This window comes from Gallus gallus, chromosome 12 (assembly GCF_016699485.2).
Source record: "Gallus gallus isolate bGalGal1 chromosome 12, bGalGal1.mat.broiler.GRCg7b, whole genome shotgun sequence".
NCBI lineage: Eukaryota > Metazoa > Chordata > Aves > Galliformes > Phasianidae > Gallus > Gallus gallus.
The window spans coordinates 18,779,721-18,803,815 of record NC_052543.1 but is presented as its reverse complement, the minus strand read 5'-3'; the positions used below and the strand labels follow the sequence as shown (position 1 = coordinate 18,803,815).

The window sequence follows — 24,095 nt, the reverse complement described above, 5'->3', positions numbered from 1 at the left end:
GCAGCCTCTCCCATGTAATCCAACTGAAAGCTGCTAGTTTAACAAGGAATGAAGCACAATTCTAACCGCTATAAAAGCAGCTGCACCACCACAGATGAATATGCAAAGGAACGTTTTTTTTTCCAACAACACTTTTATTGAAGCACTTCAAAATGATCACAACGATAGATGTTGCCTTTAACAGAATAAAGCCTGCAATGTCATAAGTAAAAGGCACTAATCCTGGCACAAAGGTCTACTTACCAACCTTCCACTGCGATGGAAACAAAGCCATCACATTTCTACTTCTCCCTTAAGAATATGTGCATACCCCTTCTGAGTGCCATTCTGTGTTTGTTGTTTAAGCAACACGTAGAAGAAATCCCTGACATTTCACCAAGGCATACTTTAACTTTCAGCATCTGTAGTTCTGAAGCGACAACTTTCAGAAGTCTGAGATTTCATGACACGTCATTCTGAATGTATATTTTTGGAACAAAACTCCTGAATTCTTTTATTTATTTATTTTTTGCTGCTCACGTAGTTGGCAGCACAGTGCCCTCAGCAAGGTGGCTTAAATCATCTGACTTACATCCCGTTCAGTATTCATACAGCTCTCCAGTGTGTGGGTCAGTGCAAAACCAAGCCAGCCGGGAGCAGAGCTGAGGCACGCTGCCCAAGGAGTGGTTTAACATTCACTAAGCACACGCTAAGCAAATCATGACATGCCAGCACACCCATTGCACAGCCAGAGTAACAATACAGTTAGACATTAGAAAAGTTAACTTGATAATCCAGCTAAACCATACTTCAGTCACTCCAGACCCCTGCATGATGCTCATTATTTTAACCAGAAAGTCTGCTTTTAGGGTTGGCCTCCTTTCTTCCAACCGTCAGAGTTTTTCTTAACCTATCAGCATCCAAAGAGGATGGCCTTTCCAACCTGATTCCATGAAAGTGTAAAAAGAAAACAAACCAATAAGAAACTAGATGATGAGCTCCAAGGGCCATAGAACAGCTTCACCCACATCTGTGCATTTCCCACGTTACCAAGTGGTTTGGCAGAACTGCACTGTACAACTGCTGGGACACTCAGCTGCACCAGGGGGTGTGTGAGCACTGCAATGGGACACAGGACCAGGACCCACCAGCCTCCCTGACACAGCACAGAGCAGCCAACAGGGCTGTAACACTTCAACTTGCACTCAGCCCAGTGCTACAGGTGCACGCACAACTATTTCCTCCCTTTAGGAGGCCTGCTGCCCCACGGTCAGCAAGGGGGATCACTTAGTGCTTAAAACTGACACGTATTTAGAGTTGACAGCTATTTCAAACAACAAGGACACAGGACAAGACTGATGCACCACACAGCCGTACAGGTACAACTGATGTCTGACTTGTGTGCATATCCATGACTAGTAGCTGTGAAAAGACAAACACAGAACCAGAGACAAGACCCAGTTTTCTTCATACAATAATGGCCTACTGTAGATACATCAGAAGAGAGGTTGCTCACTACAGAGCCAGAGTCAAGCAATCATCAGGGAGACTAGATGGGCCCAATAGATTTCTATAACACAACTACTGCAACCAAATTCAGCAGACAGCTCCTCATTGTTTTCAGAACAGAAAGTGCTTAGCCCTGGATTTAACTATGCCAGAAGAGCAAGTCATTGTTTCAGTCCAAGGCTGGAAGTAAAGAGAGCAGCCTCCCTTCTCTGGAAAGACTTACTGCACTTTCATTCCACATCAGAATGAGGGTAGTTGACAAGTTCACCAAATCTCCAGTAAACAGAAAGTGCAATCCTCAGCACTGGATTCACATCATCACTTCAAGGTCTACATTTCTGCCACATAAGTAACCAAGAGCATCTAGGACAGCACAATAGCTATGAAAACCCAAGTAGAGTCATTTTGTGAAGTAACAAAAAAGTGAACATTTTTGAATATGTTCATTTATACGTGGCCAGTAGCTTCTCATTGCTACTTCTGAACGTGAAGAGCCATATTACTTAAACATCACCTCAAGCAATGGGCCCTTGGCCAAGTTTACACTGCAGCTTATTTAAATAACAGGTCAGGTTGACAAATGTTACAACAGCAATACTGTAACAAGGCATTTTTGCTTTGACTGCGAGCCTCAGGTAGTTAACACTGCATGCAGGGAACTCCCATCAACTGAAGAAATACACATTTGATCTTTTACTCAACAGTTCTCAGCTCTTCCCACAAGCCCAGTTACAAAAGATGCTAAACGACCAATACTCAGAGCAAAAAAACCAGCTCACTGCAGTTCAGGAAACGTAAAGGCTTATATGGAGGCAGAGCACACAGAAGACAATTGTTACCATTACTGGAAAGATGTTGGCATACCATCCTACAGGTTAATCGGTCACCTAAGAGAAATTAATGAAACAGCATTGGGGAACAACAGCAGGTACAGCTCCAGATATTGAAGCAAAAAGACCTTTTGTTTGAAACCGCAGTCAACGAAAGCCTCACCTTTCGGTGAGATACAAAACTTGATGCTTTAATTGGCAATAAACAATCAGACACTGCTAGATATGATACTTGTGCTAGAAAAGCCATGATTAGTTTAGATGACAAGAAACAAGATTTTAGGTATGAGTACTTTCATCTCTAAAAACACAACTCCAGAAGGCTGACCTGCTTACAACCCTACAGGTGATTAATAAGTCCTTTTCAGAAAGGCAAAAAGCACTGAGAACAGCTGAGATTGACTCTAGTTAAGCCTGTTTATGTAAGCTGAGAGAGCCTCAGGCCTGAAAGATAGTTCTGTAAGCATTTCGCTTCAGTAGTGCGACCACGGAAGATGAGGAAGCTCAGGTATTTACTGCACCTCTTTGCCCATTTAATTTTAATCAGAGAGGAAACAGCCCACAATGCCATGAGTTTAGCACATCAACTCCAGTCAGTCAGTTAAGCGTCAATACAACCCTCAAAACATAAGTTTATTGAATAAAGCTGAAGAGCAGTAAACCAACATATGCATCCACCTAAATAAAAAAAATCCACGTATTTACAAAGTTCAGTAATTGTATAAGTTGTTCACATGCAGAGAGTAATGCACAGGTTAACAGTTGGTAGTGTTTGGATGCCATAAATACTGAAAGCAGTGAAGTATATAAACACCAAACACATCGAGTTTACCTATAGGCCAGTTAACTAAACAGTGACCTGGTCCCCCACAAAGATTCACACATTCTAGTTTAGTTTCCATATTTTAGGCACAAGCAAGTTTGATAGATAAAAGTAACTGTAGCAGTTCACGGTGAACTAGGGACTACAGCAAGTTAATATACCCTCTCCTCTACAGCACCAGATGATGAATTAATTGAAATCACACTTCAGAGAACTGAAAGGGGACAAGAAGTTAAATGCAAGTTCAGACCGAATGCAGGCAGCACGTAGTGTCTGTGCAGCAGCTGGTACGGAACAGTAAGGCCATGGTAGTCTAAATTAAAACTGATTTGTCATTACTGATACAGACAAAACAGTGTTTTCAACCGAAGACTCCAAAGTAACGCAAACTCCACATTTAGGTAAGGAAGAATCACACACAGTGTGAGGCAATGCAAGCAGGTGTACCATGTATTTGTATACACTAGCAAGCTACACTGACATTACTGTATGAACAAACCAGTCTTAACAAGTCTGTCCCTTTAAATATATTGAAGTCATTGAGAAAGTAAAGCTACAAAAACATTACAATCTTTAGTTTATATATACTTCCCTACACTGTAGAAGCTAGTCAAGAAATAGAATCAATTCATTGGCTCTCTTGTGCTTTGACACAGTTGAACATTTCACCTTGCCACTTACAGACTTTGCACATGGTTACATCAAGAAAGCAGGCAGCTCTAGAGTTGTCACAATAGCTGAGATGTTTCATAGCACCAGGTGAAACTGTGCCCAGCTATTTCATGAGCAGGAGAGACACTAGACAATTACATAGATATTGTGCTAAAGGTCAACAACTGACTCTATACAAAAACATCAGTAATTTAAGTGTCATGCAGCCGCTCAGAATGTGTATTCTGGTTTCGGATAGAGATCACTAGAATCCGAAGATAGAAAGATGTGTTTGAACCAAGCGATTTGTTTTCATGCTGGAATACTCTGATTTTTGAAAGCTTGACAGAACAGTCCATTCCCATTCCCCAGACAAATGTTAAACAGAAGCAACAAAATGAATTTAAGCAGTTGACTCTCCTAATTCATCATGAGTTTTTTCTTTTAAGTGATAGGATAAGATCTCAGCTGTAGATTAGTGATGCTGAGCTATGTCTTGTGCTCCCCTCTGCAAACAGTATCCATTTCTCCGCTAACATACACACATCACATGCATTTGTGAGATGAACTATCCCACAACTCACGTTTAAATGTTTTCTAACTACTGTATGTGGCATCTTACAGAATCTTAATGCTGTCAAGCATCAGCATCTTCAAGCCACTAAACACTAGAAATAAAACACTTGCTGAAAATCATATAAAAACCTGGCCCTGAAAAACCAGAACAGAGTGTACCATCATAGTTAACATGGTAGATTTTTTTCTTAAAAAGCCCCCCCACAACCCTCCCACCCTAGATGGTTGTAAAATAAATATTTGTGCTGACTTTATGACAACTCTAGTTGTTTTGTGATATAATAGGAATACAAGTCTTCAGCAGTGCACATGAGAAATGAACTGTGAAAAGGCAGATTCTTGTTACAGGATTTTTGGGTTATATCTCATTATGGAGGGAAGTGGACAATTGAGATTATGGCCAACTGGTACTGGAGATTCCAGGAAGACTTCAGCTTCTTCTAGACTTTGAATGCTGAATAAGCCACTGAAGCGTGATATCTGAGGAGAGAGAAAAAGTTCCATATTCAAGTGCTGACTTGTATTTGCATAACCAGCATCACTTTGGTATGCCCACGGCCTCAAATACACAAGAGGACTGGGCAGCCCTTCTTTAGAGGATGGTCCAAGACAGATTAACAGAATAATACCCTGAAAGCTTGCTGTTTGTGTTCTAGTCCTGTAAAAGCCCAGAGCCCTGCAAGCAACATTTGGAGGAGCTGCAGATATGTGGGTTCCTCAGTCAGCCACACTTCTGAGACAGACTTCAAGTGATACCTTGGTCTTGCTCACATAATCACATTCAGATAAACATCACCATTATTTAAGCCAGTCTGACAGCCTTTACTGCCTCTTCTAACCTGATGGTAACAAAGTTAGTTTAGCGCTACAGTACAAGGCATAAAGCTCTTCTTAATGCATACAGTTGCAGGTTAATAGTTACCTATATTATCTTTTTCTTTGCAAGAAATTGAGTAGCAGCAGATTTCTCTGTCCTGAATAGCAGCAAGGTTCCTATAAAAGAGACAAAGTTAAAACACACGTTTTCCTTATATCAAGCACTCCACATCGAAAATCTAAACTGTTTCCACTCCATATGTAACTTGCTTCTGTACAATGTTTCAGCTACTTGTTACTGTTTTCTACTTCTAAATAGAAAGCTTCTTCACCGAACATCGTTATGTCCATGAATTCATTTATGAGTTAATCTCTTCAGAAGGGTTAGACTTACATCTTCTCGATTAGCTGTTTCTCATCCAAAGCATTAGGAAGGTCTCTCTTGTTTCCAAGTACTAGAACCTAAAATTCAAAGCAGAAACAATTTCAGCTTTGTTTCTGTTGTTTTGTTTGTTTGTATTTTAGGAAAGCAACAAGCAGTCTACACCAGACTATTAAGTCCAATGGAGTAAAACATTCAGTAGTAAGCCAAGCTGAGAAGAAAGACTGACCTAGTTACAGGGAAAGAGGGTGTCCAAAAACTCTTTTGTACAAAAAGCAACTACGAGATCAGCTGATAAAAGCGAGAACAAACCCAGTGAACTTTCAACTGCAATCTCCTCAACTTACTGAGTCTGTACAACACTCTGGTTAACATGTACCATAGCAGACCTCAGAAGAGCACACATACATATGGCAGAATAATATTCTTCCACATTTCTTGGGTGCCACCACATTAAGAACGATCACTGAAGTACTTGCTGAGGTCAACAACTGGATTTTAGATGCTAGGTTCAGATATTGCTTAGAATGCTCACACTACAGAGTTGAAATACTCTTCAGTGGCACTAAGGTTATGTACAATTCTCAAGGACATTTAATAGTGATATGAGATAAATTACTTACAGGGATTCCTTGTAACTGTGGCTTATCTAGAAGATTGTGCAGCTCATTCCGAGAGGCTTCTATTTTTTCACGATCTGCAGCATCTACCATGTAGCTTTAAAGAGAATTTAAGGTTAGTTTAGCAAGACTGAACTACACCAAGAACAGCTGTCTTTGTGCTATGCAGTCAGTTTTGAGCACATTTGAAGGTTTAAACAGAGCTAGGTCTCCTGAGCAAAGAATTTGGTTCTTTTCAAAGAAATTCCCCATGGTCATGTAAATGGAAGATTCTTCCCATTAGACTACATTGCCACCTGAGTCAAATGGGAAATAACATTAGTAGACAACAATGAGAAAATAACCCAACTTAAGCCTTGAACTCAAGCGCAAAGAAGTCACTATGGTTCAAGCACAGTTTCAGAATTAAAATGAGTACTATCAACCCAAGCTTAGGCTTATTAGGCTAGATGCAGAAGACAAGCAGATCTGCAGTGAAGTATGAGCCAAAGGAAGATGACACTTACACAATAGCATTAACTCCTCTGCAATATCGCTCCCACATGCTTCGGAACCGTGGCTGCCCTCCTATATCCCAAATCTCACATGGAAGGAAAAAAAAAGATAAATTTAGCCATAAGCTATATTTGAGTGTACAATAGAAGAAGTCAAAACAGTTTTCTTCTTCTCTTGTGCCAGCTACAAGACCTTTCACTTATTAGAACGGAAAAAACTCCATAAGCAGTGAAAATACAGCTGCACAACGCTTACAGCCCCAATAGTATACAATGAAAACCAGAGCATCTTGTACCAAATGCACAAAACCACCCACATACCACGTTTTCATGGAAACATACTGTAGAATACATGAAAATATACTAATTTTAAACCCTGTTTTTGACTTCACCCTTGAGCAATACTGAAGAGTAAAAGAATAGGAAATCTGTGCCCTGAACATGTGACAGTTCACTACACTAAAGCCAGACAGCATTATTACAGCATTGCTTTAACTAGTCCATGAATCTGGAAGTCAAACAGTTTCTCATTAAAGAAACCCTATAAATAAACAACTGTATTCTTAAGCTATCTGACAGATTTAGTTGGGCCTTTTCAGTTTCCTACATGTGTACCAATGGTGGGAACAAAACAGAGCAAACATGTTTAAACTAGACTCCAAAGACAACTTTTTATGGGTTTGAGAGTCAACAACGTTCACATACCTTTATTGTTACATTACCCTTTGTAACTTTCCTCATGTTGAAGCCCACAGTAGGAATCATATCTTCACTGAATTGACCTGACTGGAAAAAGAAGAAAAGTTGAATCTAGCAACTAGTTTACATAGCTAGAGAAGTATACAGTATTTTACTATGTGCCTCCCAGCTGAGGGCTTCATAGCCAAGAAGTCGCATATACTACACTGATGTGTTTCAGTTGAAGCTTACTTGTGGTCAGTCACATAGTTTCTTACAAGGACTTAAATAATCCTTCAAGCCTTGAGGCAGCCAAGGGAACAAAGTTACTTGAGAGAAGTTCTTTACATAGTTGAACAAATAGCCAGGGCAGGTACAGGAGCCAACTTCTGTGCTACAGGATCTCCTGGTGACCTGGAAGCTAAAATACTCAGATGTCTCTCTGATGCAAGCTACTTTTACAGTATTTAGAGTAATAAATCACTTTGGGGTAAGTCTTCAAGCCACAGGCATGGACTAGCTACCTGAAGAGTCTTAGGAGGCCAGCAGGTGGAAGGACCTGACAGGCCTGCTTCCTGTAAAGCTCTGTGCCCAATGCGTTCAGCAGTGGAAGAGGCAATCAAAGCGTAAATCAAAGCATTTCAACCTGATGCTATCAGCTTAAGCTCTGAGATAACTGCTGCAAAACAGTGTAACATTAGAAAGGCTCTGTAATGGCAGATGTTTCACTCTCAGTTACACTTTCAAGCTGTGCTACAGATAAAAACCAAGTTCACAGCTATCTCTGGTAGCTAACCTAGCAGCCACAACAAGCGTTATCAGCAGCAGCACAAATTTCTCCCATGCAGCCTTGGCTCTCTGGCAAAAGGTGAATCTCAGCCACAGTAGGCATTATGCATCTCACTACATCCATTATGCTTAATAGAATCAGACAGTCACATCAGATTTGGAAAGAAAGGTTAACTCAAATGCATCCAGTTGCTTAATTAGGGCTCAATATCACAGCAGTAAAAACTCTGCTTCTCTCAACTCGTACTGCACAGAGAAGCCAGTGTGAAAGCCCTTTTGGGATCTTTGAAGCAGCAAACACGACACCCTACAGTTTGGACCCAATTGTTCACAAGCTGGAAGTAGCCAAGTCTGCCTGGACGTGCTTAAACCACATGCTTTTCAAAGTCTGCAGCCAGAAGACAACCAGCTTGTAAACACCAATGCTTGGTCATGCACTTGTCACTCAGAAACCCATGCTTTCATCTGTTTTTTTCCCCTCCACACCAGAACTGTGATCTTCCACGAGCAAACCAAAGCCAGTAGCTTTGCACAATACGTAAACTCCAGTATTACACTAAGAAACAATACCATCCATATGTTCTCAGTTGACTTCTCATCTCATTTTTGCTTATTTGGCTAACTCTTTTGGCTAAGTGGCACTTTGTTCTTGCTGCTGATCCCTACAGCAAATATATCCAGAGCCTGAACGCGAGGCTTGCAAGCAGCCCCCTGAACAGGAGGCGATTTTTCACATTTAAGATCTGCTTCCCAGATGTACAGCTACACAGATAACAGTCTTAAAAGGCACCTGTAATAAGGAAGACCTTGAATCTAAGGAACGATACTGTAAAAAACAGTTTAAAAAACCCCCAACAGATGAAATCTCACTACAGTTGTTTTGCATTACCATTTGAAAGAAGTTTCAACTGCTTAAGGTAGAAGAGGAGCATATAAGAAGCATTAAGAAGAGCATATAGCAATCTCACACAGCACTGCTTCAGAGCCCATCACTCCTGTGAAGTTTAGTAAAGCATGCACACAACCTGGATGCCCATTTATTAGCCTCCCATCACCGCCCTGAGAGCCTACTGTTCAGCTCATCCACTGCAGCCAGCCTGATGATGAGTAGTTCAGCAGCAGGTGGGTAAGAACCATTTCCCTGTTCAAAGCAGTTCAGCCTGAAGCCTGCACTGCTGGTCTTGCCTTTGAAGGGTCAGCTTGCTATGGTTGCTCAAGAATCACCGCATTCCTGCCTCTGCAGTCACATCCTACACCCACATCTCCTAACTAGCATCTCCCTGAACCTCCATTTATCTGCTGCTCCAGAACTCCACAAGCTGTTAGCAATTCCTACTCAGATGCTTTCAGGTCCTCCAGTAGACAGCTGTTTCATCAACAGTTTATGCTCTCCCACAGCCACTTTAAAATACAGATCCCTTCACATTAGAGCAACTCCTCCTTTATCACATGCTTACAGCAGTGTTGAAACAGCTGCCATGATCCATCACAAGCTTTCACGAAGTCTTCAGAAAAGCTGCTGCACCTCATGCTACTTTCCAAACACTCCATACCCACGCTGCGCGCCCAGGTAGAACAACTTGTTCAGACTTGTAGCCATGTGACTGCAGCGTAGCAACTTGTGTTTCAGCTTTTTATACCCTGCTTTGTAGGTGAGACAAACCAGCACTGCTTGAGTGACTTTTTGAGCTGTCAGAAGCAGGATGAAAGGGCAACAGGTGCTTTTACTGCTGCATCTCCAAAACACAAGCAAGTCCCTGCCCTGGAGGAAGATTGGAGGCTGTGGGTTCTGAGTAGGTGGGCACAAACTGCAGCTTTGTGAGGCACATCCATCTTCATGTTCTGAGTATTTCACTGAACTTTGATCTTAATTTGAAGCGCCTTACTCATATGAGTGCAGGTGCTGTAGCTCAGCCAGCATACCTGAAGAAAGCTCCTGGGGGCTGCCCTGTCTTTTAAGGCAGGTCAAGAGACAGTTAAAACAAAAAAAGCCAAGGCATCCAGCTCTACCTACATGCAAAAAGCTGTCACAGAACAACAAGAATGTGCTGTTCTTAGTATACAGCTCAGTTTGAGTCAGGCTTCTCCCCTGCCTACCTTCCCCAAAGCATATTACTCAGCCCTACTACTTATTTTCACAATATAATGTTTTCTCCTTCTAAAATACACATTTGCTTTAAAACAATTTGAGAAGAACAGAAATATTTTCTATTCTCAGTCTGAAAATGCTTGCTGTTGTCACACGCCGTAAGCATTGCTCAAGCACTCAAGGACAGCAGAGCAGCTGCTGGCAGACCTGGCAATAGCATCTGTTTTCGGCACCCACAAATACTCCAAGAGGCAGACACGGTATCTCTTTGAGGCCTCTCAGATCAGCCTTGTGCCCTAGAAGCGATTATGAACCAGGCCTTTAGCTCTGCAGCCATACAGACCAGACAGCACTAATGGAAGCTGTTCAGTGAAGGTCACAAAGCTAACTCTTGTCCATGTCTGAGAGATAAGGAGAGTAAACAGACCAGATTTCAGAGGCCATTATGCAGAAAGAACCTGCATGATTAGCATGCAAGCCTCCTGGTTTCAGAGATGTTCCCTTTACCATATTCCAGGAGAACCCAAGCACATGATATATTAGAGGTTTAGTGCCACCCAATACCTAAGGTCAGGCACACCAACAGGCACTGACGTTCCACAGAACTTGCACGAAGGTAGCTGAAGATTAGAATTAATGTTTAATCTGTTTAAAAGAAGACAGTACCAGTCACTGCTGCAGTGACTAAGATAAGCTATACAGAAGTGCTCTCTAGTATTCCTTCTTGGAGTGCCCAGGTACTGCAGTATGCCTTTATGTTGGTACCTCACAACTAACTACAGCAAAGCTCAGTGTGGAACTGCCCGGTTACAGCCACCTTGAGCCAACAGGTCACATATTCCAGATGAGGCAACAAATCACACCAAATACTACACCTGAAGTACTAAGATGAAGGGAGTTCTTGGCTAGCCAGAGGCAACAAACCAGCCTTACATGATCCTTGTCCATCCTAAGGGACAGTTCTTGTAACAAGCTGGCATGTGAGAGATGCAGGTAAGGTTTTACCATAGGGAAACAGAAACCCTGCCCAAGTATCAGCCCACCTGAGATAAGGAGCAAAACTGCTTCCAGCCTGGAAGTAATTTAGGAGTACAGGGCAGACACCTACATGCATGAACCAGTTTTGATTCATCCCACCTGTGTCCAATATGGTCAGCACCAGTTGTTGCACAGACCATAGCATTTATAAATTGTTTTCTCTATACAACAACCAAGTCTGTTCCATCTGTTACACACGAGCTAACACTATCTCTGGTTCAGGGCTGCACTACACTGAACTTCACCTAACAGTTCATTGTTACAGGAAAGCAACAGACACCTGAGTGCTTTGCTGGGTGCCAGCCAGCCCAGCCATAGTCAGCATCACATCAGCCCTCGCATCACACCTGTCTTCCATGCTGCTTCCCTGGTCAGCTCCCGCTTGTACCTGCTGTAGCAGGGTCTGCTGACGACTGTATGTCAGTACAACAGTGTTCACAAGTGCTGCTTTTATCCTCAACTCTGTCAGGTTGCCTCTGGGGCTGCACTGCTCTCCCATAAGCCTGCTCCCATTTTGCTCAGCCCAGCAGCAGGCCAGAGGCAGCCTTGCCAGCCAGCTCCCACTGAAGGCTTCCCCTGAGAATGAGATGGCAGAGTGCCAGTTATCATTACAGATCATATTCCAGAAGGGTAGGATGAGAGCACTTCTGACAAGGATTTAACCTAGCATCATCTACCACCACAAAAAGCATAAAAGGAATGCTAGGTGAGGAGGGGTGTTTGTTTGCTTTATAGGTACAAAGTTAACAGTGAAACAAGCTGCTTACTAGCCCTACCATTTGTCTCAAGTCCAAAGCAAAACAAAAGATACTGTCTCTCCAACCATCTTTCTGTAGCCACAAGCTACAGAGAGGAGACTGCTAACTTCCAGCAGGGTATGCATATCAGACAGCAACACAAATCCCTAAGCAACTTGAGCAAGTAATTGATCTTAAGACTGGAGCTCTGTTTCCTGCATCTTCCCTAAAAATTCTTTTAATCACAAAACAAATTAAGGCAGAACTCAAACTGTAGTAGTAAAGCTTGTGTTCCTTCCTCTTCCCCTCTGGCATGGCACTGGACACATCAGCTACAATAGCTCACCCACACAGTCCACAGTCAATTCAGCATTACATAAAGCCACCCCTACACCAATCATCCTATGCAACATTTATAGCCTCAACCAAGAAAGTGCATCATATATGGGCAAATCAGCACTCCAGTTTCTGCAGTCAATTTCCTTCTCAAAATATTTCAACTACTTGTTGTGATCACTGTTGGCTTAGAAGTGCAAGTCCTTGAGATTTAAGTCCCTTAAAAGGCTTTACAACAGCATTTCTGTGAATGGCTGCTGAAAGCAGAATATCTGAAGTCTACGCAAAAACATATTTCTGCTTTCCCAACAGTGACTTCAACGGCATATTTAAAAGAACATAGAGTGCTATCGCATAACTACCACGTAGAAGTGAAACAAGCTAAAAAGGCATATTGCTGGCTAGAAGTCAGTTGTATAAGAGCTTGAGACATTTCACACCTCTGTGACAACCATGCAAGTGCTGTCTTCCTCAAGCGTTACCACATAAAGTTCTTGTGCTGCTTAGCGTGTTATATGGGAACTCAGGGCCAGGACAGAAGACCAACACTAAGATTTCAGTCACCTATTTCAGACCATTTGGAGTACAGCAAGCAAGGCCTCACAGCATTAACTGGAGTGTGAGTCACCTCGTATTAGCTTTATTACCTAATGAAGTGAGGCAATCCATTTCAATAGACTTGAGCAATCAAGAAACCCTTCACTAAAAGATGCATCACACATCTCACTTAAGTGCTATGAAGTGGCACATGCACCCAGGTGGGTCTTTGTGCCTTCACAAGGCACTAAACCAGCAATGAAGCCCCTTGGAACAATCTTTCTCCATAGTCCTCCAGCATAACTTTGATTTAAAGTTACAGTCATGTGGACTGAAGGAAATCACAGCTCCCAGCTGCCTAAAGGAACATTCCCTTCAGAGGAGTTTCACTTGAAGTTGTCTCTTTCCAGAAACCAAGACCTCATTCAAAAGCCTGCCAGATATTTTGAAGTTAAAAACCATACACATCAATTCAGACTTTGAGAGAAATCCCACAAAAGGGGTCACCACAGACAGAACAGACCTAGTTTAGACTAAGTCTGTTTTCCTTCTCATCGCTGCAGTCCTCCCCAATGAAGAGCAGACCATGAAGTTTTAGAGCTGCAGTGCTCAATGCCTGGATCAAGGATCAGCATGCAACAGGGAATGCTACTCTTCCACAAGGTACTTTCTGAAACTGAATGGTGTCCCACCACACACCAGCACTGCCTGCCTGCAGTCTGGAAGCCATCGGTTTGCTTGAGTCATGTTGCAGTTGCATCACATGACAGTGGAACTCAGCTGTCTGTCCTATCTCCCCATAGCAGCATGGCTGTGGCCTGCAGCTCTGATGGGTCTGATCAAAGCCTGTTGACAGACACTAGCTGCAGAGATGCAAACAGGAGATACTGCAGACTCCAGAAAACAATGGCTATCTCAGGCCCTCAGATAAGAAGTTCACAATTTAAGAGGTGATACTGAGATGACATGCAGTTTCACTGAAAGGAGCCATAGGCCATCCACATTATGGAAATTAAAACTGGGAGGAAATGACATCCTCCCTTGTGAGCAAGTTTACTCATGCACACGGAAAACTTATGCTAAATATCTAATTAGAGACAGTGACTAATGGGGAGCCTTAGCAAAGCAGAAGCTGCATCCAGCTACAACTATATTTCACTGCTATGGTTTTTAAACCCACTAGTCAAACTAAGTTTGGTCTGATTATAAACTGAGTGCTTGTTCACACTGAAGGAACAAATACAGTCCAATCCTGCTTCCAGCCCAGAAAGAACATTCTAGAACCAGACTGTTTGCCCTCCATGGCATTTCCTCTTCAGTGGCAGCCAGGAGTTGTATCAAGCCTCCTAGGTAATGGGCTTCAGTTTTCCTTTAGTTACATGTGTCTGATCTGATTGGGTACCCACGCAAGACAGCAGATTACATTAGAGATTTACATTAGATTAAACTCATGTTGTCAAGAGACTGCTAACACTCTTTTGTTAGGCAGAGTGCAACCCTGAGCCACATCCTGCCATGCAATCCAGTTTCTAAAGCTCGTCTATAGGGCTAACACCTTGCTGTGTCATTCCTTTCATTTCAGTTTCATGGAATCCCAGAACACAACAGCTACTTCCATCCAAACCATTAACTGGTCTACAGGGAGCAGGTATTCTTCTCCCACACTGATCCACTAACACACACTCTGAATTAAAGTCCAGGCAGCACAAGACACAAGGTTAGCTCTTCATGCCATGGACTAAACTACTCCTTCTGTAAGAGGCAATATCATGCTGACAACCACAGTTGATGCTATTAGTTTTTTAAACCAATAATAAAGACATGAGCAAGTCCCCTCACTCTGTTTTCTTTAGAGTCACCAGATATCCTAATTAAAAGCTTCAGAAATGTGACTTGCTACTCCCAAACGTAAAACAGTTAACGATGCTGTGCCTTACACATAATGACTTCCTTATTTCACTCAGTTTTGCAAGCCTATTTGAATGACACTTACTCAGATAAATGTCTGGGTGTGATCCTAATAAGCAGTTGAAACCTTGCAAACTTCAACCTCCAGCAAAGCAAGCTAGGCACAGTTGTCAGCTTTGCTTTTAGTAATTTTGCCACCTGGGACAATCTAGACAGCTTAAGATACTGTGCAACTACTCTGTAGTGCCCCACACTATCTGCAGTAGTTTCACAAATAGCACCTCAAAGTGGATGTGCTCCAAAATACAAGAACATAGAGAACGTAGCAGTTCGACACGTGTCATCACCATCCTGGACAGCAGAAGAGTAAAAACCTGCAAAGTAATTCCAGTGCCCAAGTTCAGCTGCAAAGCACACATCAGTATCAGCTCTACAACCACAGATTGAGGCTGTTCAATGGCTGAGTTCCATCTGCAGAAATCCAAGACCAAAAGCAGTGAGAGCCAGTAGCATGTGAAAGAAAAGGCTTCTGGAGTTCTCACATTAGTCCAGCAGCTTTTGCTTCATACAACCAGGCTGAGGAAGAGGTACTTTTTACCATTTTATGCGATTATCACAAAAGCCATGAAGCACTAACATCCCCAACAGCACATGAGCTTCATCATGTTTTGACATGGTAAGTGTAACAAGAATTATGTATAACTACAAGAGAATGGCAATGTCTTTTACTATCGAGTTACTCATTCAAATACATACATAAAAACACTCAGTAATGTTAACACAGCCTCACAGAAGAAGTTGAAGTGTGCTTCGATCTGAAGTTGAGGACATCAGCCCTCTGCTCTAGATGCACTCGATTCAAGCCAGTCACACTCCCTGTAAAGCAAAGGATACCTTCGCCTCCATGTTAGCCTCCCTTCACCAGCTGACAAATAGCAGCTTGCCCCTGGTGAACGCTGTGCCACATGCATCTGCAGAACAGGGGGCTGAAGGGGGCAAAGAATCTATCCCATCGAGCCACTCTTCTTCACATTCAGCAGTAGCAAAGCTCTGCGTAGGAGGGAGGACTCTCACACCCCTCCTGCATCTGATAAGCAGGCCCAGGCTCAGCAGGCTGCTGCTGCAAGGCCTGGAAGTTGTACTTCTTAACACACACCTCGAGAGAAGGTGCATACATTGATACAGGTTTAAAAAAAAGAAAAAGAAAAAAAAAAGGAAAGAAAGAAAAAGAAAAAAAAAAAAGAAGAACAACGGAGTGAGAAATGTTTAAATCATTCACTGATGAGCACCGAAAAGATCGAGCGGGGAAGGCAGCCGGCGACACCCCGGGTTACGCCAAGAACAGCCCGGAGGCCGAGGGAAGCCTGCAGAGCCCACCGCGCAGCGCTCTGACGCGCCGCTCCGCAGGACGCACAGCGCGGTGCTCCGCTCTCCGCCCCGGGGACAGACGGCCTCTCACCGGGCCCAGCCCCGGGATGCCCGCGGCCCCATCGCGTGCAGGCCGCCTGCAGGCCGCCCCCAGGCCGCAGTGCCCCCCGCGCCGGAGGGGGAACGCGGCGGCCCGGCCCGCTCCCTGCCCCCGGCCCGCCCGCTCACCGCGATGACGTTGACGAAGGTGGTCTTGCCGGAGTACTGCAGCCCCACCAGGGTGAGCTCCATCTCCTCCTTCCAGAAGAGCGAGCGGAACCAATCCAGCAACCGGGAGAGCAGCGCCAACATGGCTGCGGCGGGGCGGCGGCGACGGCCGGGCACTCGCTGGAGAACCGGGGACGGCTCCGGCGGCTCTCGGCACCGCGCGCTCCCTCACGGCCCGGCTCGCCCCCGCACCGCGGTCATATGACGCCGCGACCGGGCTCGCGCGGCGCACCGGGAGAGGCCGCGCCCCACAGCGCCCCCTGTCGGCGGCCTCGCGCACAGCGCCCGGGGAGGACCGGCGGCGGGAGGGCGGGGCGGGGCGGTGCCATCCGTGGCGGAGGGGGCGGAGTCGCGCCCGGCACCGCCACGCCGCTTTGGCGCCCCCGGTGGCTGCTGCGGGGCGGGGCGTCGGCTGCGCTCCGTCTGCGGGAGCGCTGAGCCCGCCCAGCAGAGCCCGGCTCTGCCCTCTGCACCTCCTGCAGGGGGCAGGGCGTGGGTTGGACCCCCTGAGCATCCTTCGGGCCAAGCAGTCCCAGCCTTCCCCCCGGGAGAGCCTCTCCAAGCCCTGCACCACCTTGGAGGCCTCTGCTGGGCTCTTCCCTGTGTGTCCTGGCCTCTCTCGTACCGGGATTCCAGGAGTGTGTCAAAGAGAATAGATACAACGTGCGAGGAACATAACTGGTGTATCCCAGCAGGTCATCACTCATCACACACAGACCTCATGTGAAGAGACACGGAGCCCCCTGAGCAAACCCCGAGAAGGCTTTGCTGCTCAGTGCATTCCTCACCCGAGGACCTGGCAGCGTTCTGTTTATTGCCGAAGCACAGAAGAAAATGCCTCCCAAGGTCCCCATCTGCGTGTGGTTGGCGCAGTGCACGCCGAAGGCTTTGCAGGGGGTGAAGCTGTAGCAGTCAGGTTGCAGAGCCGGCTAAGAGCTGACCAAAGCAGCCGGCTGCTGCTGGATGTCCGTCACCATTTCAGAGAGGAAAGTTTCCTGAAGTACACGCTGGAAGCAGATGTGCAGCAGGCAGCAGCACCTCTTAAGCAGCGGTCATGTTTTCAATTATGTGATAAATGCGTATTTTACTCCTGGGAGCAAATCTAATTTGCTAATTCACTACTGAAACAGAATAGCACTGTGAACTGTTATCCAGCACTTCTATAGCTGAAAACAACAACACGATGCCCCCTTTCCCTGCACTGCAGTCCTTCCTCACAGGCTGCACATCCTACGTGGAGGAAATCTCTTGTCTGTGGCGTGTTTGCAGACAACAGACTTCATGATTTGTATCAGCTGCTCGCAGAGCCAGCAGGCGGGGATGCTGTGTGTGCTCAGCAGGCCTCGGGAAGCTGCAGAGCATTGCAGGCGTTCGCAGGTTCTCATATGTCTGCGTTTGAACGCTCTGAGCATTCCTCCCAATAAAGTCTGTGGCATATAATTTGTGGTGTAACAAAAGCAGCGTGTCTAAATGCAAAGGAATGATACCACTTATTTCACTGAATTAACAGTACACTTTTTGCATTTGCCTCAAACGATGGGGCCTCTCCACAATCCCTTGCTCTGTGCTCAGCAGGGCAGCACCGGGCGCTAAGCTGGGCACATAACTCCTGTGGCTGTTCCGTGCAGGGTTTCTCAGGTCTTCAGACTTTGACTGTGCTTCGCAATTCCGCTGTCAGCTGTCTGCAGGGGCACCCTGGGAGTCTTTGCACTCATTACTGCGGCAGCACAGAGCACTCGGAGCAATGCAATTACTGCTGCCATGGATTGCAGGATGTTTCTGGCGGCTGAGGAGGACCGGGCTGCAGATGGCCGTATTAGAAGGAGGAGCACATAAAGGCAGGGCTCGGATCATCACTTTCTGTGTCTAGACATTTCCTGGAAATTCTCTGCAGGCTGCAGACCATGAGAGGAGAGCCTCTGCATTCAGCCAACGACACAAAGCATCATCCCAAGTATGTTTAGGATAGGCGCATCGTTTATCTAAGCGGCAAATTACCTACATTACTGAATTTGTGTCATAAAATGAGATGTTGTATTGCTGTGTCATCAGAGGACATAAAAATGCATTGTTTGGATAATGAAAAAACAACAACAACAAACAAAACAAAAGCTCTGTAATGTCTGCTAAGCACAAAGGCTTCTGATTTTTCCATGCAGATTCAGGCAAATATTTACATCACAAAAGGTCATAGAGAGTGTTACATTTGCGATCAGCACTGCTGGATGGATGTGCTCTGTGCCTCCATCTGGGGACACCCCATTCCACCTGCTCACCTTAGGGCCCCAGGTCACTGTTTCTCCTTGGCATCCTGCAGCCCAATGCTGTATCCCCCTCTGGGGCACCTGCAAGGAGTTCTTCCCCATCACCACCAGAAGGAAATCTTCTAAATTACGCCACATTATTTTCCTGAACCATCAGATAAGAAAAAGGGGGAAGAAATCTGCTCTTATCGAGTGCTGTCAAACAGGCGTACTGTTCCAAACAGAACGAGATTTGTATGAAACCACAGGGGATGACAGTCTGGCATCAGCGATGCCAACCACACCGGGAGGGTTCATGCTACATTTCCTACTGGCACCTTATCTGCCTGGCAGCCCTGCCGACCTTGCTGGGGGATCTGTATTAATTGCTTTCTCTCCGCTCGGTGTCACGCAGGAGGAATGCTAAGTGCTGCACACAGAGGAAAAAGCCCATTTCCATCCATCCTGCCAAGCTGGGCTGCATCGTGTGCTGCTGGTGGAGGTGTCTGCACTGAAATGAGGCTGCTCTGTGGCAAAGGGATGAGAAACTTCCCCCTCCCTGGTGTCAGGGAAGGCGGCCGTGCATACGCTTTTCCATCCCAACACACGGCTTTCCTTTGCCAGCCACTACGCTCCTTCCAATTAAGCTGTGATATGAACTACACTTTGAAAGTTCTTAATCCATTTTATGGTTCATTAACTCAGAAAATTTCCTGCCCATGGTTAGCTGTATCAAAGGGGACGGAATGCCTGCCACCAATTAGTTCTAATAATGAGCTAAATTGTGCACAGATTTCCAAGCCTGTCATTAGCATGAGAAAAATAGGACAGCTCATCTCAAAATAGAATGTCTTGCTGGACGGCTCTTTAATTTGTCTTCAGCTGAAGACCGCTCCTGGTGCACACGGAAAAACTAATTGATTCAATGAGTTACAGAGCCCGGCTGTGTGGCACTGCCCCTGCTGCTGAACAGGCAACACGACCAAATAACAGCATCAACACCGGTGTGAGATTTTGCATTTCTGCCTGTTCGTGTTTCACGCTTACAGGAGGCAATGCACGTACCCCGTGTGTGCCTTCTGCTCGCCGTGCCATCAGTCTTCTCCCAAGAGGGATGCACTGCCATGTGTAAAACGGCCTAGAAGCTGACGGTGCCTTCCAGGTGATGTGTCCGTTGTACAGAGGGAGGGTGAAATGTGGAGCTGAGTTTGTGACCAATGGGCCCAGGCTGTGAGCTTTGCTGCGCAGCACCAGCAGGTGGGGTCAGCTTCCATCCTGCACTTCCGAGTCCTACTGAAAGTAATGGCAAAAGAAAAACAGGCAGATGAGAGCGTAGTTAATACAGGTGTGTCAAGCCTATGGTAAAAGTGCTCAGAGGGAAAGGATAAGGTGAGTGGTCACTGCCAGCCCTGCCCAGAGCTGTGTGTCCCAGCGGCAGCAGCCAGAGCTTGGCACACCATCATTCCCAGCTCAGTGAATCAGATCCACATCAACAAACTCACTAGATGAAATGCCATCCAGCCCACGTGCTGGATTTAAGACTTCCTCCCTCCCCTCCCCACCCCCCCTTTGTATTGGTGGTACCCCAAGATCTCGCCAAAGCCAGAGCATAACAAATGAGGCAGACTCCCCCCCCCCCCCCCACACACACACAGCAGCTGCTCCATGCTGGGGTCTGTTGTTAACTCTGCTCCTACTAACAGCAAAAGAGTTACTCCTCTTCCTGCACTGCTTCCATTTTCTAAAGCACAGCTAGAGCTGGACACTGAGTGACAAGCAGCAGACCTACATCCAGCATGCTGCCTGCACACCTGGAGCGGCCAGGGGCAGTGACCTGCATCTTCCCACAGCTGTGCCCAAGGCTTGCTCTTTTAAAAGGCTTTTGGGTATGGGCACGGCATAAAAGCACACTAAACAACCTCAAAATGCAAAGGAAGGATTTCACTTTGTCTTCCCCACAGCTCTTCTCAGCAAGAAACCTGTCTATTGTGCTGCTTTGGTTTGAGCTAAAATGGAAATATTCCTTTGCCACTGAAAGGGAGACATGCACTGAAAACTAAATTGTAATTCTTATCATCTTAGTGATGCTTGCATGCTGACAACACTCCTTTCATTCCTGCACTGGATGGCATAACGTGTTGAACACGCTGGGGAGGACGGGCACAAGAGGGGAGGAGGCACAGTCTGGGAGTCTCTGAGGCTGTGGTCCTGCAGGAACCTGACTTAACAGCCAGATCTCATTGCCCAGAGTCCTGATATCCATCTGGGAGATGGGCTGCTGGGTCAGGCAGGTGCCTTCCTTGGCTCCAGGCTTCCCAGATCTCAGAGGGGACTTCCCCTAGGTGAGCCTATTTGAAAATCCTCAGGGCGTTGTGGCACCGAGGCAGCGTGGTGTCAGGTCTGCAGGGAGGAATTACCTCTGAGCACCTCTGCTGCCTGCTGGTAGCACAGCAGACTGGAAACGTGGCAGCTAGGAGGTTGGCAGGCTGCAAGCTTTTCCATTGCTGACAAGGAAAATAGAAATGATCACAGTTGCTTTAGCATTCTGATTCCGTAGAGGCTGGCAAGCACTTTGCAGCGTGAGCTGCTGCATGCAGGCAATGACCTTCAGGAATGCTGGAGTCTCCCCACAATGAAGCAACGGGAGTGTGAATCAGCAGAAGAGAGAGGGGAAAAAGTGATGGGTGAAAAAGAGCCCACTGTTTGCAGTACGTTAAAAACAAAGTTTCCTCCTGGTTCTCCAGTCAGATTTATTAGCAGAGACCTTGGCACTTGCACAGAGCCCTGCGCAAAAGCCAGGCCCACGCTTGCAGATTTATTGCACAGTCAGAGCCCTCGCCAGCTAAGTCACAGCATTTCATCCTTTCTATAATTTAGTATTAAAATCCAAAAAGAAAAGGAAGCATTCTTCCCGCACTAAGTCTAAGCACAACGTGCAGATGTGTCCTACTCAGTCTGGAGGAAGCCAGCACTCAGGGCAACCCACTGCAGCACTGGGGAGCTGCCAGGTGAGGCCCTGGGACCCAAACCAGCATTATTTCCTCACTCACACAAGGCTGCTTGTTGCAGGTCACAGCATCAGGGCAGTCCCAGAGCCCTCCACCCACTTCTTCCTCCTCCCCAGCACTGAGGGTGAGGGGTGGCCGTGGGGATGGGTCAGGAGAGGCACTGCCACCCCCCGTTTGCAAAAACAGATTTGAAACAGTGCTCCATTGCAGCTGGTTGGCACAGAACCACGGATAGCCCTTATAGATGCCTGATAAATTTAGGCACCTGTGGCTCACGTTTCTCTATATAGAATGAGAAGAGCCGAAATTTAGACTAGATATGAGGAGGAAATTCTTCACTCAGAGCAATGAGGCTGCGGCAGTGCTGCCCAGAGCTGTGCTGCCCCATCCCTGTAGGTGCCTGAGGCCACGGATGGGGTTCCGTGCAGCCTGAAATGGGAGGCACCCAGCCCATGGCAGGGATTGGGGCTGGGGGACTTTGGTGTCCCTTCCAACTCAACCATTCTCTCATTCTGTGATCTTTAAGGTCCCTTCCAGCCTAAATCGTTCCATCACTCCGTGGCTCTGTGATTCCATACGTTCCAATCCCACCAAGGGGTTTTCCACACCCCTTTCCCTGCCTGTGTCCTTGCTGGGTTTCTCCAGCAGAGGGGGGTGCAGCCTCACCAAAGCGCTCCTCTCGCTCACCTCCTCTCCTCGCCTCCCCAGCCTCACCCGATGCCACCCAGCCCTAACCACAGCCCCCAGTGCCTCTCTCTCTCTCCACGCACGTAAGACATCGCAGGGAGGGGTTCCGCCTGCAACGAGCCCGCATCAGATGGATGGATGTGGAACACGGGAGCACTTGTCTGCTTGTCGATCCCAATGCCTTCTTCCACGTTGTCACAGTCAAGGGGAGATAATCTCGGGGACTGAGTGTCACTTGGAAACAAAGAAAACAGATGGGTGCTTGTTCCCAGCCACCACGGCTGTGTGCAGCAAGCCAGAGGGACCCACCTAATGCCCCATCCCTGGAGGGACCCAAGGCCAGGCTGGTAGGGCCTGGGCAGCCTAAGCTGCAGAGGGTGCCCAACCCACGCAGGGGTCGGAACTGGGTGGTCTTCAGGGTCTCTTCCAACCCAAGCCATTCTATGAATACTTTCTAATCAGTGCTTCGCTTCATGTGACACTGCGCAGCAGGGCTGCCGAGCAGGGCAGGAGGAACGACGTGTCCCGCATGTTCCTCTGCAGGCTGCTGACCCCGCCGTGCAGCAGGAGGTGTGGGTGTATGCTGGGATGGCTGCAGGGCTCTCTGTGCCCCTGCCCTGCCCTAGGGTGAGCCCTGGGGAGCTGCACTCCAGACGTGTTTCCGAGCAAGTGTGCTTTCTTCCCGCTACCCTGTTGTTTTCTCCTTGGCAAAACCATCTGAAAGCACAAACAGTCTGCAGCCGTGCTCGCTCTTCCTGCTTTGTATGCATGAGCAGCAAAAGGAATTTCAGATTTCACTGTAACGCCGCGCACAGAAGCCTGCTGGAGAGCATCGCTCTGATTAGCTCTCATTCTACAACCAAGAAAACAAGAAAGAATGAAAATAAGGGAGAGCCCAGCGTGTGGCTTCTGTGCCTCTCTTTAGGTAATGAGGAAATGCAGCGCTCTGCGCACTGTCGCGTCAGAAGGCTGTGACTCAGTGCTGCAATAAACCTGCCCGGTGCCTAAGCTGGGGGCTCCTGCCCTGGGCTGTGCTGCTGCAGGTGAGCGCCACGGCCATCCCATGGCACTGCAGGGAGGGACGGAGCCACGGCAGTTTCGTAACCGTGAGCGACGTATCCCAGGTCACAGAAGCCTGAGACAGAAAAATTAGATTTAGATCTGGGAATTCAATTAGCAAAAGGCATGAAAAAGAAGAGAAATGCCTCACATCCAAGCGCTCATCTTTGGCAGAATTCATCTCTGGAAAGAAAAAAGCGTTGGGCTGTGAATGTTGCAGATAGCTGTGATGCATGGACTGGGCCGAACTCCCCGTCCTGAGCTCCCTGAACTTTGAGCAATTGATGCAGATCCAGGTTTAAAATTTCCACTGGGGTTTTCTCATTAAAAGCAGCAGCAGAAGGCCCTGACTCCCTGCAGAGGCCACACCAGGACTCAATTTGCCCCTCCTGCCACATACCGCCCACCCCTCTCCTCACCTTTTTTCAGCGTGTGTTGGCCTGGACTCAAGCCCCAGTGCTCACACACCACGAGGCTGCAGGGATTGGGGCAGCCCTACTTCTGATCAGCTGCAGGTATCTGCATACAGATCTTTGAGAGGCTGGATCCCACCTAAAGCCCACCTGAAGCTGCAGGCACTCAGATCCCCTCTCAGAGCCTGAGAGGCAGAATCCTGCAAGCAACACATGCCTCCTCCCCCCACCTAAATCCCCCCACTCACTTTCCCACCG

At 46.7% G+C, this 24,095-nt stretch overlaps 1 protein-coding gene across 2 annotated transcripts; it reads right to left on the bottom strand.

Annotated features, from left to right (window-relative positions):
* Positions 1-487: 487 nt before the first annotated feature.
* Positions 488-16,615, bottom strand: ARL8B (ADP ribosylation factor like GTPase 8B). 2 transcript variants are annotated; one of them, XM_414440.8, is made up of 7 exons: positions 16,389-16,615; positions 7,386-7,466; positions 6,693-6,766; positions 6,190-6,283; positions 5,579-5,646; positions 5,291-5,361; positions 488-4,848 (listed from the first exon to the last, which is right to left on the bottom strand). In XM_414440.8, exons 1-7 carry the CDS (start codon positions 16,509-16,511, stop codon positions 4,799-4,801), a joined length of 561 nt encoding a protein of 186 aa, XP_414440.3. In that variant the 5' UTR covers positions 16,512-16,615; the 3' UTR covers positions 488-4,798. The 2 variants fall into 2 exon arrangements, with proteins under 2 accessions (XP_414440.3, XP_015148664.1); XM_015293178.3 differs by lacking the exon at positions 16,389-16,615 and adding an exon at positions 9,173-9,199.
* Between the last annotated feature and the right edge of the window lie 7,480 nt (positions 16,616-24,095).

Excerpts from the sequence above, each read along its gene's own strand:
- ARL8B (XM_414440.8), bottom strand. The coding sequence starts at position 16,511 with ATGTTGGCGCTGCTCTCCCGGTTGCTGGATTGGTTCCGCTCGCTCTTC. Across the intron at positions 6,284-6,692 it reads AGAGGAGTTAATGCTATTGT|CTACATGGTAGATGCTGCAG; the intron begins GTAAGTGTCATC and ends TTCTCTTTAAAG. Across the intron at positions 5,362-5,578 it reads AAACAGCTAATCGAGAAGAT|GAACCTTGCTGCTATTCAGG; the intron begins GTAAGTCTAACC and ends TCTCTTTTATAG.